The sequence below is a fragment of the Dromiciops gliroides genome, chromosome 2 (genome assembly GCF_019393635.1).
Source record: "Dromiciops gliroides isolate mDroGli1 chromosome 2, mDroGli1.pri, whole genome shotgun sequence".
In the NCBI taxonomy this organism is placed as follows: Eukaryota; Metazoa; Chordata; class Mammalia; order Microbiotheria; family Microbiotheriidae; genus Dromiciops; species Dromiciops gliroides.
Window position 1 is genome coordinate 466,127,227 of NC_057862.1, and position 13,837 is coordinate 466,141,063.

General features: G+C 40.8%; 2 protein-coding genes across 2 annotated transcripts in view; one reads left to right on the top strand and one right to left on the bottom strand.

The window, feature by feature from the left end:
* The first annotated feature begins 679 nt into the window (after window positions 1-679).
* The window catches only part of FAM178B (family with sequence similarity 178 member B), a 119,576-nt gene continuing 106,418 nt past the window's right edge, over window positions 680-13,837 (top strand). Inside the window, 7 exon segments of the mRNA XM_043984969.1 lie at window positions 680-793; window positions 1,203-1,272; window positions 1,721-2,451; window positions 2,453-2,488; window positions 3,199-3,257; window positions 6,877-7,002; window positions 7,110-7,262. Coding sequence (XP_043840904.1) covers window positions 680-793; window positions 1,203-1,272; window positions 1,721-2,451; window positions 2,453-2,488; window positions 3,199-3,257; window positions 6,877-7,002; window positions 7,110-7,262 — 1,289 coding nt within the window.
* LOC122741468 (60S acidic ribosomal protein P1-like) lies at window positions 5,652-6,146 on the bottom strand. The gene has a single exon (XM_043984973.1). The coding sequence runs from the start codon at window positions 6,025-6,027 to the stop codon at window positions 5,680-5,682; it is 348 nt and encodes a 115-aa protein (XP_043840908.1). The 5' UTR covers window positions 6,028-6,146; the 3' UTR covers window positions 5,652-5,679.

Consider the following 13,837-nt stretch of genomic DNA (forward strand, 5'->3'; position numbering starts at 1 on the left):
AAACTTAATTTATTTAGGCAAGACATCCTTTCTTCTTTTTTATAGTGGTTTGCACCTGTATTCAATGAAGAATATCTTACTCTTCCAGCACAGTATGAAAAAGACTGAATCTCTTAGTTGAAAAGGATTGGGCAAATGTGTTCTTCTCCATCCTTGCAGGTGGCAAAGAAGATGATGTTCTTCATCCTCTAGTTAGAGAGCCCATAAAAGAAAGGCATTGGCCTTTGAGCAGAAGGTGGTTTATTTGGTTCTTACCACTAAACGAATTCTGAAGCTCTGTCTCTGCTTGGATGAGAGTTTCTGGTCTCCAACCAGGGAGCTAGAGTTGACTTCTTCTTCCTCAAAACAAGCAGGCAGTTTAGGTTCCTCATTGAGGGTGAACCCTATGCCCAAATCCCTGAACAAGATGGCTGATCCATCAGAGAGGTCAGGAGGGCCTTTGGAAGTCACCCAGTCCACCTCAAGACAGAAGCTGCAGGCTACCAGTAACCTCCAAGTAGCAAAAAGATTAGGTTCTACTCATCATGAACTCAGTTATCATCCAAATAAGAGGTGATCAAGCAAACAACTGGCCCATTCTTCAGAGATGGAAGAAAAGAGGCATTGATATCAAATCTTACTCTCTTCTCACCAGAAGTCTGTTTCAGGACTCGTTAGTAATAGATTTCAATCAAGCCTGATGGAATACCAGCAACTACTTGAATTAAAGAGGATGAAGGTTGGTAAGCCATTCTCTTGTTTCTGTATCCTTGCTACTACCCAGAAACAATTCCAAGATGGTGAATGAGCAAAGGTGAGTGAAGGGAATAAACATTTCTCTGTTACCTTGCTCTCTAAGGAACACTTTCCTGTGAAGTAGCAAGAGTGTGTCTCTGTCTGTGTGTGCATGTATGTATGTATATATCTGTTGAGATTTAAGAAGATTCCTGTGTTTATTCCTTGTTCTATCATTGTCTTGTTGGATGACATGGGGTACTTTTACTTCTGGTGCCTTTTTTTTTCCTGGAGGCACAAAAATTGATTCTCCCTATTAACATGACCCGTCTTTGCAGTGGTGGGATAATTAATTAACTTGAATTGAAACACTAGAGAAAAAGTTCCGTGATGGGGACAAGGGAAACAAATTCCTCTTCACAGAAGTATAAGAGCCCATGATGGTATTCTACTTTCCTGAATTTCACTTAACAGTAAATTTATTTCAGGATAAAACCACCAGAGGTTCAAGGACACCTAGATGTAGGAAGAACAGGATGGCTACTGTTCACCATGAAGGTAATATCTCAGTTCTCTATTTTTTAAATTTGCTTTATGGGATTAGATAGAATCCTTGATAGGTTATAGGCAATAAGGGAATGAATACTATTTTAGAATGAATTTGGAACTAAGGCAACAATGTCTATTGTAGATATAAAGACATCCAAGACCCAAAGTTGAAGTATTCGGTTCTCATGTGTGTAAAGTGTTAACAGATTCACTGAGGGGTACTAAGTAATTAGAGAAGTAGAGGACTTCTTTGTGGCGGTCCTTCCCATATTAATTGCTTATTCTATAAGGTGATTTCTTCTCTTTTAATTTCTTCTACATGCAAAAGCTTAATAAGTATTTGTTGAATTGAAATGTTGAATTCTTATTTACTATAGAATAACAAAAATGTTTTGGAGATAGTATTTACTGTGCCCTAGGTTCCTTATAAACTTTTACTATTCTTATATTGTTAAAGCTTACCAGTCAAATTCAAGAGCTCCATCTGGTCAATTGTCTGACCAACAACAAGGGTTCTATGATGGCTTACTGCCACAGTGCCTTTTCCAGCACTCCTGGGACCAGGACAATCCAATTTCTGATGGGACTCATGATCACCACAAGAAACTGAAGATGGACACTCCTGGTGCCTTAGATGAACACTCCCAGCAGGCCTCACAACCCAGATGGCCCAGTCCCTCAAGGAATACCAGCATCCTTCCCTTGTCTAATAAAGGACCTCCTGAGTTATTTCCTAAAGACTGGAGCCCTCCACCAGTGGAATTCCTGTACTCCAAGCCCCCCAGCCCTAGTCCCTCATCACCTCCAACTCTCCCACAAGCCTTAGAAAATAACACTGAGGATGGTGTAGCCCTTGCTATGGAAGAGTTAGAGGCAACTTTGGAGCAGGACAGAGAAATTGCTGAGGTGGTAGAATCCACAGAGTTGAGTCTATATCCAAAAATAAAAATTGAAGAGCCTGAGGATCATGAGGCTCTATTATCCTCTCAGGATACCCCATTCCAAATCCATTTTGGAAGCCACCTTTCAGTATCCCCAGATGATATGACTGAGAAGGCCCTGCATCTGGACTCAGACTCCGAGGAAGCCTTGGTGACATTGGAGGAACTGTTCCAAAACATGACAGGTCCTGGTCAGCAGATGGCAACACCAGCACTTGAGCCCCATCACTCAGTAAGCATAAGGGACCCTTCCCTCTCTTCAGCCTCCAGGGTTATCTGCATGGGTCAGTTTTATTATTCCCAAGATCTCATGGCAAGGCATTTAAAATTCCTTTCTTGACTTTATCCTATAATTCCTTGTTTTGGCTATGTTTCAAGGCCCTCACATGTAGAAACACAAATTCATTTTCAGTTTGGAGTCTTTTATAGCCACATACTAAGTATACAGTGCCCTGAATGGGTCTTACAGACCCCCTTGGAGTCTCTTTGGACTTTGATTCTTTGAAAGTTTGGTTCTAAAAGGTCTCAGTTTCTGAATTTGGACCCCAAGATTAGAGTCTGTGAATTGGAGGAACAATTTTAGGGAAACAGGGAAATGAAGCAATAAAAGTATTTGTAACAGGAAACCTTATTGTAGGGCATAGAATATGGGGAATATGCCTTGGCACCAAGTTAGGTCCCAAGAATCCAGACCAACGCTGATCAATTGAATATGAAACAAATCTGAAAGTTTATGTCCTCCAAATTAGTCTTAATGAGTAAAAAATGCAAACACAACCCCCCCCCCCAAGCTAATAGTATTAGAAAAACTGGTTGTGTGTTTCAGGAAAGCTGCTCATTGGAGCTTTCATCATTCTCTTCAGGGTCTGCTAGCTCTGGAAAAGGTACCTTTTCATTGGAGGGCCATTCACTTGGAATGACATCTTACATTACTCTCTCTCTCTCTCTCTCTCCTGCCCCTCCCCCCCCCTTTTCTTGGTACCTTTTTCTCCAGCTTGACTACAGGACCGCAGATGGATATGTCAATAGTTTAGATTACTTGCTACAGGAGAAGTAAGTAATAATAATAATAAAAATAAATCATAAACATATGTGCATACATATTTTTACCTATATATACATACACATATACTTTGTGGTTTACAAAGCTCTTTGTATATGTGATGGGAACTATCGCCAAACCTTCATTATTGTGAAGCATTAAATCTAGAATACCTGGGAACTCTGGGATGGGCCTTTCCTTTGAAGGGCACTCTTAGAAACTCTTTTTAAAAAAATATCATTGATGAGGGCAGCTAGGTGGTGCAGTGGATAAAGCACCAGCCCTGGATTCAGAAGGACGTGAGTTCAAATCTGACCTCAGACACTTGACACTTACTAGCTGTGTGACCTGTGACCCTGGGCAAGTCACTTAACCCTCACTGCTCCACAACACACACACACACACACACACACACACACATATAATTGGTGAAATACAGTCCCTACATACCCAGTGTATATGTGCCTGATACTCACCTGTGCTAATTCATGGAGTTAGATGTTCCCAAAGAAGGAGAAAAAAGCATGGTGGAATTTTCTCATAAGCCTACTGTAAATGCTTGATAAATTCTGACTAATAACAGACATATATAACAGGTAAATAACCAAAACAGAGAAGAAAGGTGTCAAAGCAGGGCTTTTCTATCTCTTTCCTCCAGACTTTTGTGTTCCAGGCACCTTCTTTGGGCTAAATGCTCAAGTGTATTTTCTCTGCTTTTTTGTTTCTATTGATTTCATTACTTTACCAGGGATTTGTCACTTTGCCCCTTCCTATTATTATACTACAAAGATAAACCTGTGAAAATTCAGATTCATTCTGCCTGGTGAAACCTTCTAAGTGCATTGCTGAATAGACATTAACATCACCAGACCCTCTTTTTGCAGTGCTCCTCATTCCTGGGTTTGTACTGTCATTATTCCCCAAGTGAACCTCCTATAATATAGTATAATCAATAGTATAAATAATAAAGTATAATAATATATAGTGAATATATAATGTATTATATAATATATAATAAAGTGAACTTCCTGTCATACAATGAGCCGATGAACACACCGTGTTTATTCTCACCTCTACAATTTTGCTGTGCCATGCTCCCTGCTTTGAATACCTTCCTCCTTCCTTTTAGTCTTTTCCGTCTCTAAGAAATCTTTTCTCCTTAATCCATGCCATCGGCATCATTCCTTCCTCTGCTTTCCGATAGCATGTGATCTGTACCTAGTCTTCTGGTGCTTAATCATATACTGCCTTCCATAGCTATTTATCTGTTATTTCTGTCTAACTGGTTTCTCTAATTACATCGAGAGCTGGGGTCATGTCCATATTTTTGGTCACCTAGGCTTGCACCTTTATCCTTTTCTCTTAGCTTTCTCTTAGTTATCTCCCAAATCTAGTCAGTCAGTCGTCAAGTCTTGTCAATTCTACCTCCTCAACACCTCATATCTGTCTGTCTCTCTTCACTTAAAAGATGACCATGCTAATTCAGGCCCTTTACTGCCTCTTGGCCTGAACTATTGCAGTGGCCTATGAATTGGTCTCCTTGTTGATGCCAAACTTGTATTCCTAAAGGACAGATCTGACCAAATCACTTTTTGTTCAAGAATCTTCACTGGTTTCTGTTGCCTGTAGGATAAAATCCAAACTTCTCTGTTTAGCACTTAAAGCTCACAGTCTGTCTCTCTTAGATTGATTTTATGTTACTGCTTTTCATATGCAATGGATAGAGTGCTGGGCTCTTCTTCATGAGTTCAAGTCCAGGCTCAGACACTTATTAGCTGTGCCACCCTGGGCAAGTCACTTAACCCTATTTGCCTCACTTTCCTCATCTGTAAAATGATCTGGAGAAGGAAATGACAAACCACTCCAATATCTTTGCCAAGAAAACCCCACAGGGGGTCACAAAGAGTCAGACATGACTGAACTAACTCAACAATAGCTTCTAGTTAAACTGGCCTACTTGTTCCCCATGCATGCCTTTTCATTTCCTGCCCCAATGACTTTGTACAATCTGCCCTTCCTGTCTGAAATGCTTCACCTTCATTTCTTGAAATCCCCAACTCCAGTTTAAAGCCATAATCTACCTCCTACACAAAGCCCCTTTTAATCCTTCCCTCCAACCAAATAGTAGTGGTTTCCCATGCTCCAGGAAATTGCTTTGTATGTATATTTTTATTTACTTAGTTATATACACATTGTCTTCTCTCCCCACTCCAAACTTCCCCACTCTACACCCCAATAGAATGTTGTTGTTTCATTTTTATTTTTGTATTGTAGTACCTTGCTTAAATAAATGTTTGCTTAATTGAGCCTTATTTTATACTTCTTTATATCTGCCATTTTACTTGGAGCAATAGTAAGGATATGTTACAGATTATCTGGGATTTTTTTTTTTTTTTTAGTTAAGCTTTTTATTTAATGTTTCAAAAAATATATTTAGTCAAACAGACCAAAGCCCATGTCATCATCAGACTCCTCGGACTCTTCTTTTTTTGCTTCCTCTTTCTTCTTCTCCTCAGCTGGGGCAGCTGTGCTAGCAGGAGCAGCACCTCCAGCAGGGGCAGCACCACCAGCTGCTGGGGCAGGTCCACCAACTCCTACATTGCAGATGAGACTAGCAATGTTTACATTGTTCAGGGCCTTTGCAAATAATCCAGGCCAGAACGGTTCAACATTTACACCTGCTGCTTTAATGAGGGCATTAATTTTATCCTCTGTGACCGTAACCTCATCGTCGTGAAGGATGAGAGCAGAGTAGATGCAAGCGAGCTCGGAGACGGCCATTTCGGGAGATATGGATGAGGAAACTTGTTTGTAGTGGTGCTAGCCGCCGGCTGAAGTGAGGGTTCACCCCAACGTGGCCTTAGCTTCCGAAGAAGAACCAAGCACCTTACAGACAACTGAAGAGACGATTATCTGGGATTTTGTGGGTGTGAGGAGTTCCTTCACTAAAGTCTATCTCATCTATAATTTAGTTTGTTTGTTTGTTTTTAGTGAGGCAATTGGGGTTAAGTGACTTGCCCAGGGTCACACAGCTAGTAAGTGTTAAGTGTCTGAGGCTGGATTTGAACTCAGGTACTCCTGACTCCAGGGCCGGTGCTCTACCACTGCGCCACCTAGCTGCCCCCTCATCTATAATTTAGTAGGGGTTTTAGAGAGTTGCCTAAGGCACCAAGAGGTTAAGTGACTTGGACATGGTCATAGAGCTAGTGTCAGAAATGGGATTTGTACCCAGGTCTTCCTGACTCTAGGCCCAGTACTCTATCCACCATGCCATCCTGCCTCTCATTTATGTAGTATATATGTAGTACACACACACACACACATGTATATATATGTATATATATATGCTCAATAAGTACTCAACAATTATTTATTGAATAAATTAATAAATTTTGGGGGCCATGATAATTAGTCACATTTGATAATGCTTTGGTAAACTCCAGTGAGTCCTACTCTCCCAGAAAGCCACGTTAGGGTCTTGTTTTGGGATAACTTCTGAAAGGGGAGTATCTACACCAAATAGAAATGTAAGCCATGGGTTCTACCATGACTCCTGCATTCCTGGCACCAAGAGTAGTCACCCAGGAGCAGCCTCCAACAATTATTGCATGGTTTTTGTCTGCTCTGTAGGAGTCAGACCCTGTGGCGAGATGAGTGGGAGAAGTCGCTCCTGGGAAGTGACACTGGAAGTCGCCCTCACCTTGTTGCTCTGGAGAACCTTGGAGATGAATATGGAATACTTACACATGAGCATAGGTAGGAGAGGTATATACTATAATAGTTGGTGAAAACCACCCTGTGAATGGTAGATCTTTTAAAAAAAAATTATAGTTTCTTGGTTTTTTGTTTCACTGGTTTCCTAGGCTGCTAGTGGAGAAATTCTGTGTGAAGCTCTATATGATCCCAACCCTTCATCCAGGTGAGATTGTGTTTTTGTCAAAGAACCACTTCCTGTCCTGCAACCTGGACTGTACCAGTCTGGTCCCTCAGAACAGTCTGGAGGAACTCTTCTTTAGGTAAGTGTAAGGTATGGAGTTGGAAGAAGGTCCATATTTGAGAGCTGGGTGGAGGGAGGGTCTCATTTCAGTGTAGCCTCATGCATAACTAGTGGGAGACTTCATTTGACTTTTGAATATGCAGGGTTAGGGAATCATGAGCAGCCAAAAGCAAACATATGAAAGATTTCAAAGGTCAAATAAGTGCTTTCTTTCCTTTCCTTTTTTCCCTCTGTATCCTCATTTTGAGCTCTCCCCATCAATACAAGTATTTATTGAATAATCTTCTCCATGCATAGCACTGTGCTAAGCATTGTAGGTGATCCAAAAAGACCTAATACTTCCCGCTCCAGCTGCTTACAATCCTGCTGGGGAGTCATGACTTAAATAGAGGTATTACCTACTTGGTTGTGTTCATGCTTTTGTTGCCATTGCATTCTCCTGCACTGCTTCCATCCTGAAGACACCAAAAGGTTGGACAATGTTTTGGCCTGTATAGCCTCAGGGGATTAGCTTAGCCAGAGCTGTCTAAAGCCATTTAATATAGAGCCTCACCTATAGATTTTTTCTTTTTTCTTTTTGGTGAGGCAATTGGGGTTAAGTGACTTGCCTAGGGTCACACAGCTAGTAAGTGTTAAGTGTCTGAGGCTGGATTTGAACCCAGTTCCTCCTGACTCCAGGGCTGGTGCTCTATCCACTATTCCACCTAGCTGCCCCCTAGATTTTAAAATTAAGATAGTGGCTTGCTTTTTTTGGAAAACAAGCTAGCAGATACCAGAGGAGGCCAGATAGAAACATGTTGGATACACCAGAGAAAGCATAGACAATGAGCTTGTGTGTGTTGTCAGTGGCCTCTGGAAAAATATTTCTTCTGACTTCAGAACCTCTGGGAACCATCCTGCTCCTCATCAGACTGCACATTTCCCTCAGCAATTGGCCCAGAAGTGAGTGTCATCACTAACAGAAGCCACCCTACTCACCACCTTCCAGGTGATGATGTGATTCCATTTTCCCATGTTGTGACTGATTTCAGGAGTGTTTTCAAGTCTGTGGGCTTTACTCCCTTTCACCTAGAACAGGGCAGCAGGAGTCCTGTGGGGTGCTATAGTATCAGAGCCCCATTTAAAGTTTTACTTTGCTAGTTTCAAATTCATTTAGTAAAGAGTTTCATTGTGCTATATGCATGTGTAAGTAATACTTTTTTGGTTCATGGGAAGTTGGGGGGAAGAGCTGTGAATAGTATAGGAATAAGGTCATGAATGAGCCATTTGATAAATTATTAATTGTTAATTAAAGTCTTTATAGGGGCAGCTAGGTGGTGGGGTGGATAGAACATCAGGCCTGGAATCAGGAAGACATGAGTTCAAATCTGGCCTCAGACACTTTACTAGTGGTATGACAGTGAGCAAGTCACTTAACCCTGTTTGCGTCAGTTTCCTTATCTGTAAAATGAGCTAGAGAAGAAAATGGCAAACCACTCCAGTATTATCTTTGCCAAGAAAACCCCAAATGGGGTCATGAAGAGTCAAATGCAACTGAAAAATAACTTTTTTTAAAAAGTCTTTATATTCCTCATGGTGCAATCACTGCCTTCTTTATGCCTCTCAAACAGCATATTATTGTAGAAGTGTTTGTCCACGTAAGTAGTGCAAAATTTGAATTGGCCAACAGGCAATGCTATATTTGAACCTTTTCAGTTTTTCTCTGCCATATACCCAGGTTAGTCCCATCTCTCCTAAGAGGCTTCAGGAGCAGTCAATCTAAAAACACTTAGGGGGCAGCTAGGTGGCTCAGTGGATAGAGCACCAGCCCTGGATTCAGGAGGACCTGAGGTCAAATCTGGCCTCAGACACTTAACACTTACTAGCTGTGTGACCCTGGGCAAGTCACTTAACTCCAATTGCCTCATCAAAAAAAAAATTTTTTTTTTAAAAAACCACTTAGGTTGCTCCCATACTACCCTAAACAGTTTGAATTAACCCCTCACTGGCAGGATCTGAAATTAATCTAGGGATTGAAAGAGAGTATTGCTCAAAATATTAAAATATGAAACTGATCTACCCCTGTCTGAGTTCTACTCTCATATTATTTCTACTGCATTCATGAATGCAGATATGTAATATGCCATGATCACATATTCTGTCATTCATTGAATAAAGTGAAAAGGAAGATAACAATAAATAATGTGTTAACTCACTGAATCCTCATATCAGTCCTATATAGATATTTGCCTCCAATCATCTCCTATCACTATTCCTGATTGCTCTCCCACATGATGATGATAGCTAGCTAGCATATCTATAATAGGAGTATAGGAAATTAAAAGATGACATTGTAGCACACAATATCTCTTTGTTTTCATGGTGCCTCCTGACCCATTGCAAATGAGAGCTCACCAAGATCCCTTGTGAGGGAGAGAGGCACCTAAGTTCCTTTTCCAGGATCATCAGAAACTTCTCTGTTAGTCTTTCTCTCCTTGAATCTCTTCACTGGGTCAAGGGGAAACGAGAATTCAGATAAATGAAAGGATGAGAAGGGGCATAGTTTGATGTAGAACTTGTACTTTATATGACATTAAAGGAAGGCTAGAAGCTAAGGAATACAGGCAAATCCTGTCTTCCCATGTAGGAAGGACCAAAAGGGACTCTGACCAATAATTTAGAGTTCGAAGTACCATCTGATGACTCAGGCAGAGAATTGCACTCTGAGAAGCTCTTTTCTGTCTCCGTCCCTAAGAGTCACATACATGTGTGTAGCCTTTCTTTTACTCACTTGCCTTTTTCTCTCTAGTGCTTACGTCAAACAGGTGTTCCTATAAAAAGGAAAAACCTCTTGTTGCGTATATGAACATTTAAAGAACAATACTACAAATCTAATTAAGGGCCCAACTTGTTGGATAGGCAACGAGTGCTATAAGATATTAGGGAGAGGAGAGAGGTCCTTGTGGGCTAAAATTTTCCAGGAAGATTTTATGGAGGAAATGGTTCTTGGAATGGGTATGATTTGCTTAAATAAAAGAGTGCAAACTACATTCTAGATGGGAAGAACAGCATAAACAAATACATAAGTTTGGCACTTAATTTTTTTCCCTTTTGCTTGTCTTTTACTAACATCTTATTCATTGGCTGACATTTATATAGCCCATGAAGATTTATGAAGTACTTTAGATATAAAAAGGGTAGGAATTCCCACATATAAAACAGGTGTACTCCCCATACAGGGCAACTGCTTTACATTGCCACTAGGAAAGGTATGGCTGGAATAACTATATGGGATGATATGTTAGAATAAGCCACCAGGTGGCACTACAAGCCCTGAGCTAACAGTTGGAGCAGCTGTGCATGGGTGACCATTCCCAACATTTTTAGTTCTGAACCAACAGCTAACTGGGTGTTTACAAAATCAGGACTGCCACTTCTTTATCTCCTAATTTTTCCTTCATAATGCCTTTTCCAATCTCTAATCTAAGGGTATGATTAATTCCCAACAACAATTCATAATTTATCAATTGGCTCTAGCCCTTTTTCCTTAAAGCTCTTTATCTCTTTTCCACAGTATCATGATCACAGAAAGATTACTCACTTACAGATAGATTGAATTGAATTTCCTGAAGTGAAATTGAAAAATAAGAGGTAACAGGGTTAAACCTTGCAACAGAGTAATCCATAGATACTTGCTTGCATTAGGATCTAAATTTTCCAAATCTCCGCACCAAGTCTTCTTCTACACCTCATTTTCCACAGGTATACTCAAAGATATTTGTAGAGAAGCACTTGAAGCATCACCCTTATATCAAAGTTCCAGTGTAAGAACAAATTATCCTACCACATTGGCTCTCACTTTGTCACAGGCCCCCCCAGGTGAATCTGTTGCATGAGACCTTCATGAGATGGTCACCAGAGGGCCCATGGGCGGGTGTTCTAAAAGTGTCTCCTCCTTTAGTGTCCTAAAGCCCTCAGAAATCCCCTCATATTCCCCAGGAGTCCCTGTCCCCAGCTCAACACAATCAAAAGCTGCCTGTGCCTTCTCTCCCATGCCTCTATTGTCTCCTGTCTCTTGCAAAGAACGGTGATTCTCTTTTTAAATACTCCACTCATAGCATGACATTAGGGCATCTCTAGTTACTTTAAATGCCCAGTGGCTATCCCAACCTCAAATTTCCTTGTTTTTTTTCTGGCACCTAAAAAATCCAGGAAATTGTAAGGGAAAAACAACAAGGACTTGTTAAAGCAGAAGCTGCTTTGGGAATAAATTATAATACACAAGATCATTCTAGCCTCGTGATGATTCTGTGAGGTAGGTATTAGAGGTATCATGATTGCCACTTTATAGATAAGGAGGCTGAGGCTCACAAAAGTTAAATGATTTGCCCATAATTATGTGGTTAATATTTGTTGGAGGCAGGATTTGACCATGACATCTATTCATGAGCATGATTGGAGAATCTGAGTCTGAACACCATAAAGAGTATAACTATGGGTTTACATTTGGGGAAGATAGAATAAAGATGGGAAGTTCTACTTTTCTTTCAAGCCAGACCAAGAATAGAACTCATGAGCTCTGCTATCTCACCAGCATTTCCTAACTACTATGTTAATAAAGACTTCTAAATCTTTTCTTGACCCTTGGGCCATCATGGGGAACAAAATGTACTTGGGATGGAAGAATTCATGTGGTTGGTTGGGGCTAGGTAGAGTGGGCCTTTGGATGGTATATATGATTGACAAAGATAACAGAGGGAAAAAAAAAGAGGAAGAGGGATGAAGAAGGAAGAATGGGAAGAAAGACAGAGGAGGAATGATAAGAGAACCAAGAGAGGAAAAAGGAAGGAGAGAGGAGATAATTCAATAAGATTTGAGTGCTTACTATATAAACCTCTGTTCTACTTGGCAGAACTTCATTCTGTCTAGCAGAATAGAAGGTTGAGGCCCAAATTCATTGTGCATTCATTTATTTTACTCAAATGGAGCAAGAGAACCTGCTTTGGGGGCTGGGTAATAAGAGTGGAGATTGCGTTCTACATTATTTATAGAACTTCCCATTCACACACACACTGTGTACATGGCAGTAGCAGTACCTCTCTGCATAAATATCTTTGTGGGGGAGTGTGAGTAAGTATATTTGTTCTATCAAATATTTGCATGCCTAAGCCACTCCTTGTGAATTGCTTAGTGCTTGCACATATGCAGGTTTGGGAGCCTGTCATGTCAGCACCTGTGGCCACCTGGGGTATTCCTTCATGAATATTTCAACAGGCACGAGAAAGTAGACAGTCTGTTGTATAAAACATCATTAATGTTAAACGGTGATTGAGAGTCATATACCTTTGAGACCACAGCAGCCCCAGTTTCTGCATAACAATAAACTTCTTATCCTTTTCATGGCTTCTTAGAAACAGGTTTGAAATAAATTCAGTTCTAGAACAGGAACAGCACTGAGCTTTCCCACCTGCTTCAGTTACCTCTAAAAATAATCAAACAGCCCCAAAGCGAGGGAAGGCCTAGATGATGACCAGACTTGCTTTGCAGAATAATGAAGGCATTAGTCAAGGGAGTGCTCTTCAGGATCCTTAGGTTGCTGGCTCTTTATGGTAATAACTTGTTTGTTTGTTTATTTTTTGCATGCTTGTGTGTGTGTGTGTGTGTGTGTGTGTGTGTGAGAGAGAGAGAGAGAGAGAGAGAGAGAGAGAGAGAGAGAGAACATGAGCAGACACCACACAATTACAAAATCTCAGAGCTGGAAGGTGCTACCAAGTCATGTATAACAGTATATCTAACAAGTGGCCACCCAGCATGGAGACCTCTAGTGAGAGGGAGCCCAGTACCTGAGGGAAAAGCTTTGGCCTACATTTATTTCTTTTCTTAAGCATTTTATTTAAACTTATACCTGACAAACTTTACAGATGCACAGAAGTTGATGTTCTATCAACAACTGCACTCAGTGCTTATTCAGACCTTATTATTGGAGATACCCAAAGCACTCTGGAGTTGTTGTTACTCCCTGGGACAACTCTGCTTGCACAGAAGAGATCGGGAGGAAAAGCAACTTAGGCCATATCAAAAATAGACACTATGGGGGCAGCTAGATGGCGCGGTGGATAAAGCACTGGCCTTGGATTCAGGATTACCTGAGTTCAAATCTGGACTCAGACACTTGACACTTACTAGCTGTGTGATCCTGGGCAAGTCACTTAGCCCTCATTGCCCTGAAAAAAAAAAAAAAGACACTATGAATTCTTTTCTCATCATGAAGTCTAGGATTTTACCAAAATGAATGAACGAGTGATTAGAAACATTTATGAAATGCTTGCTCTGTGCAAAGCTCTGTGCTAAGAACCAGGGCTACAAATAGAAAAGACAGTTTCTACCCTTAAGGAGCTCACATTTTAACGTGGGAGACAACACATACTGACAGTTTCAACAGCTAGTCGGATGAATCCTATGGTCCTTACGGTTTGTGGCTGGAGCATAGAGGACTGTTAGTCTTCTAGCATTCTTAGCTTGTGGTTTATTCCTTTCTCCATCTTTCTTTCCTTCACTGGTAGATTGTACTGGCACAAGCAGTTTTTCCTCATCTCTGAGTGCTTGAGATAAAAG

Bases quoted from the DNA above. Each gene is read 5' to 3' on its own strand.
- LOC122741468 (XM_043984973.1), bottom strand. From the start codon at position 6,027: ATGGCCGTCTCCGAGCTCGCTTGCATCTACTCTGCTCTCATCCTTCAC.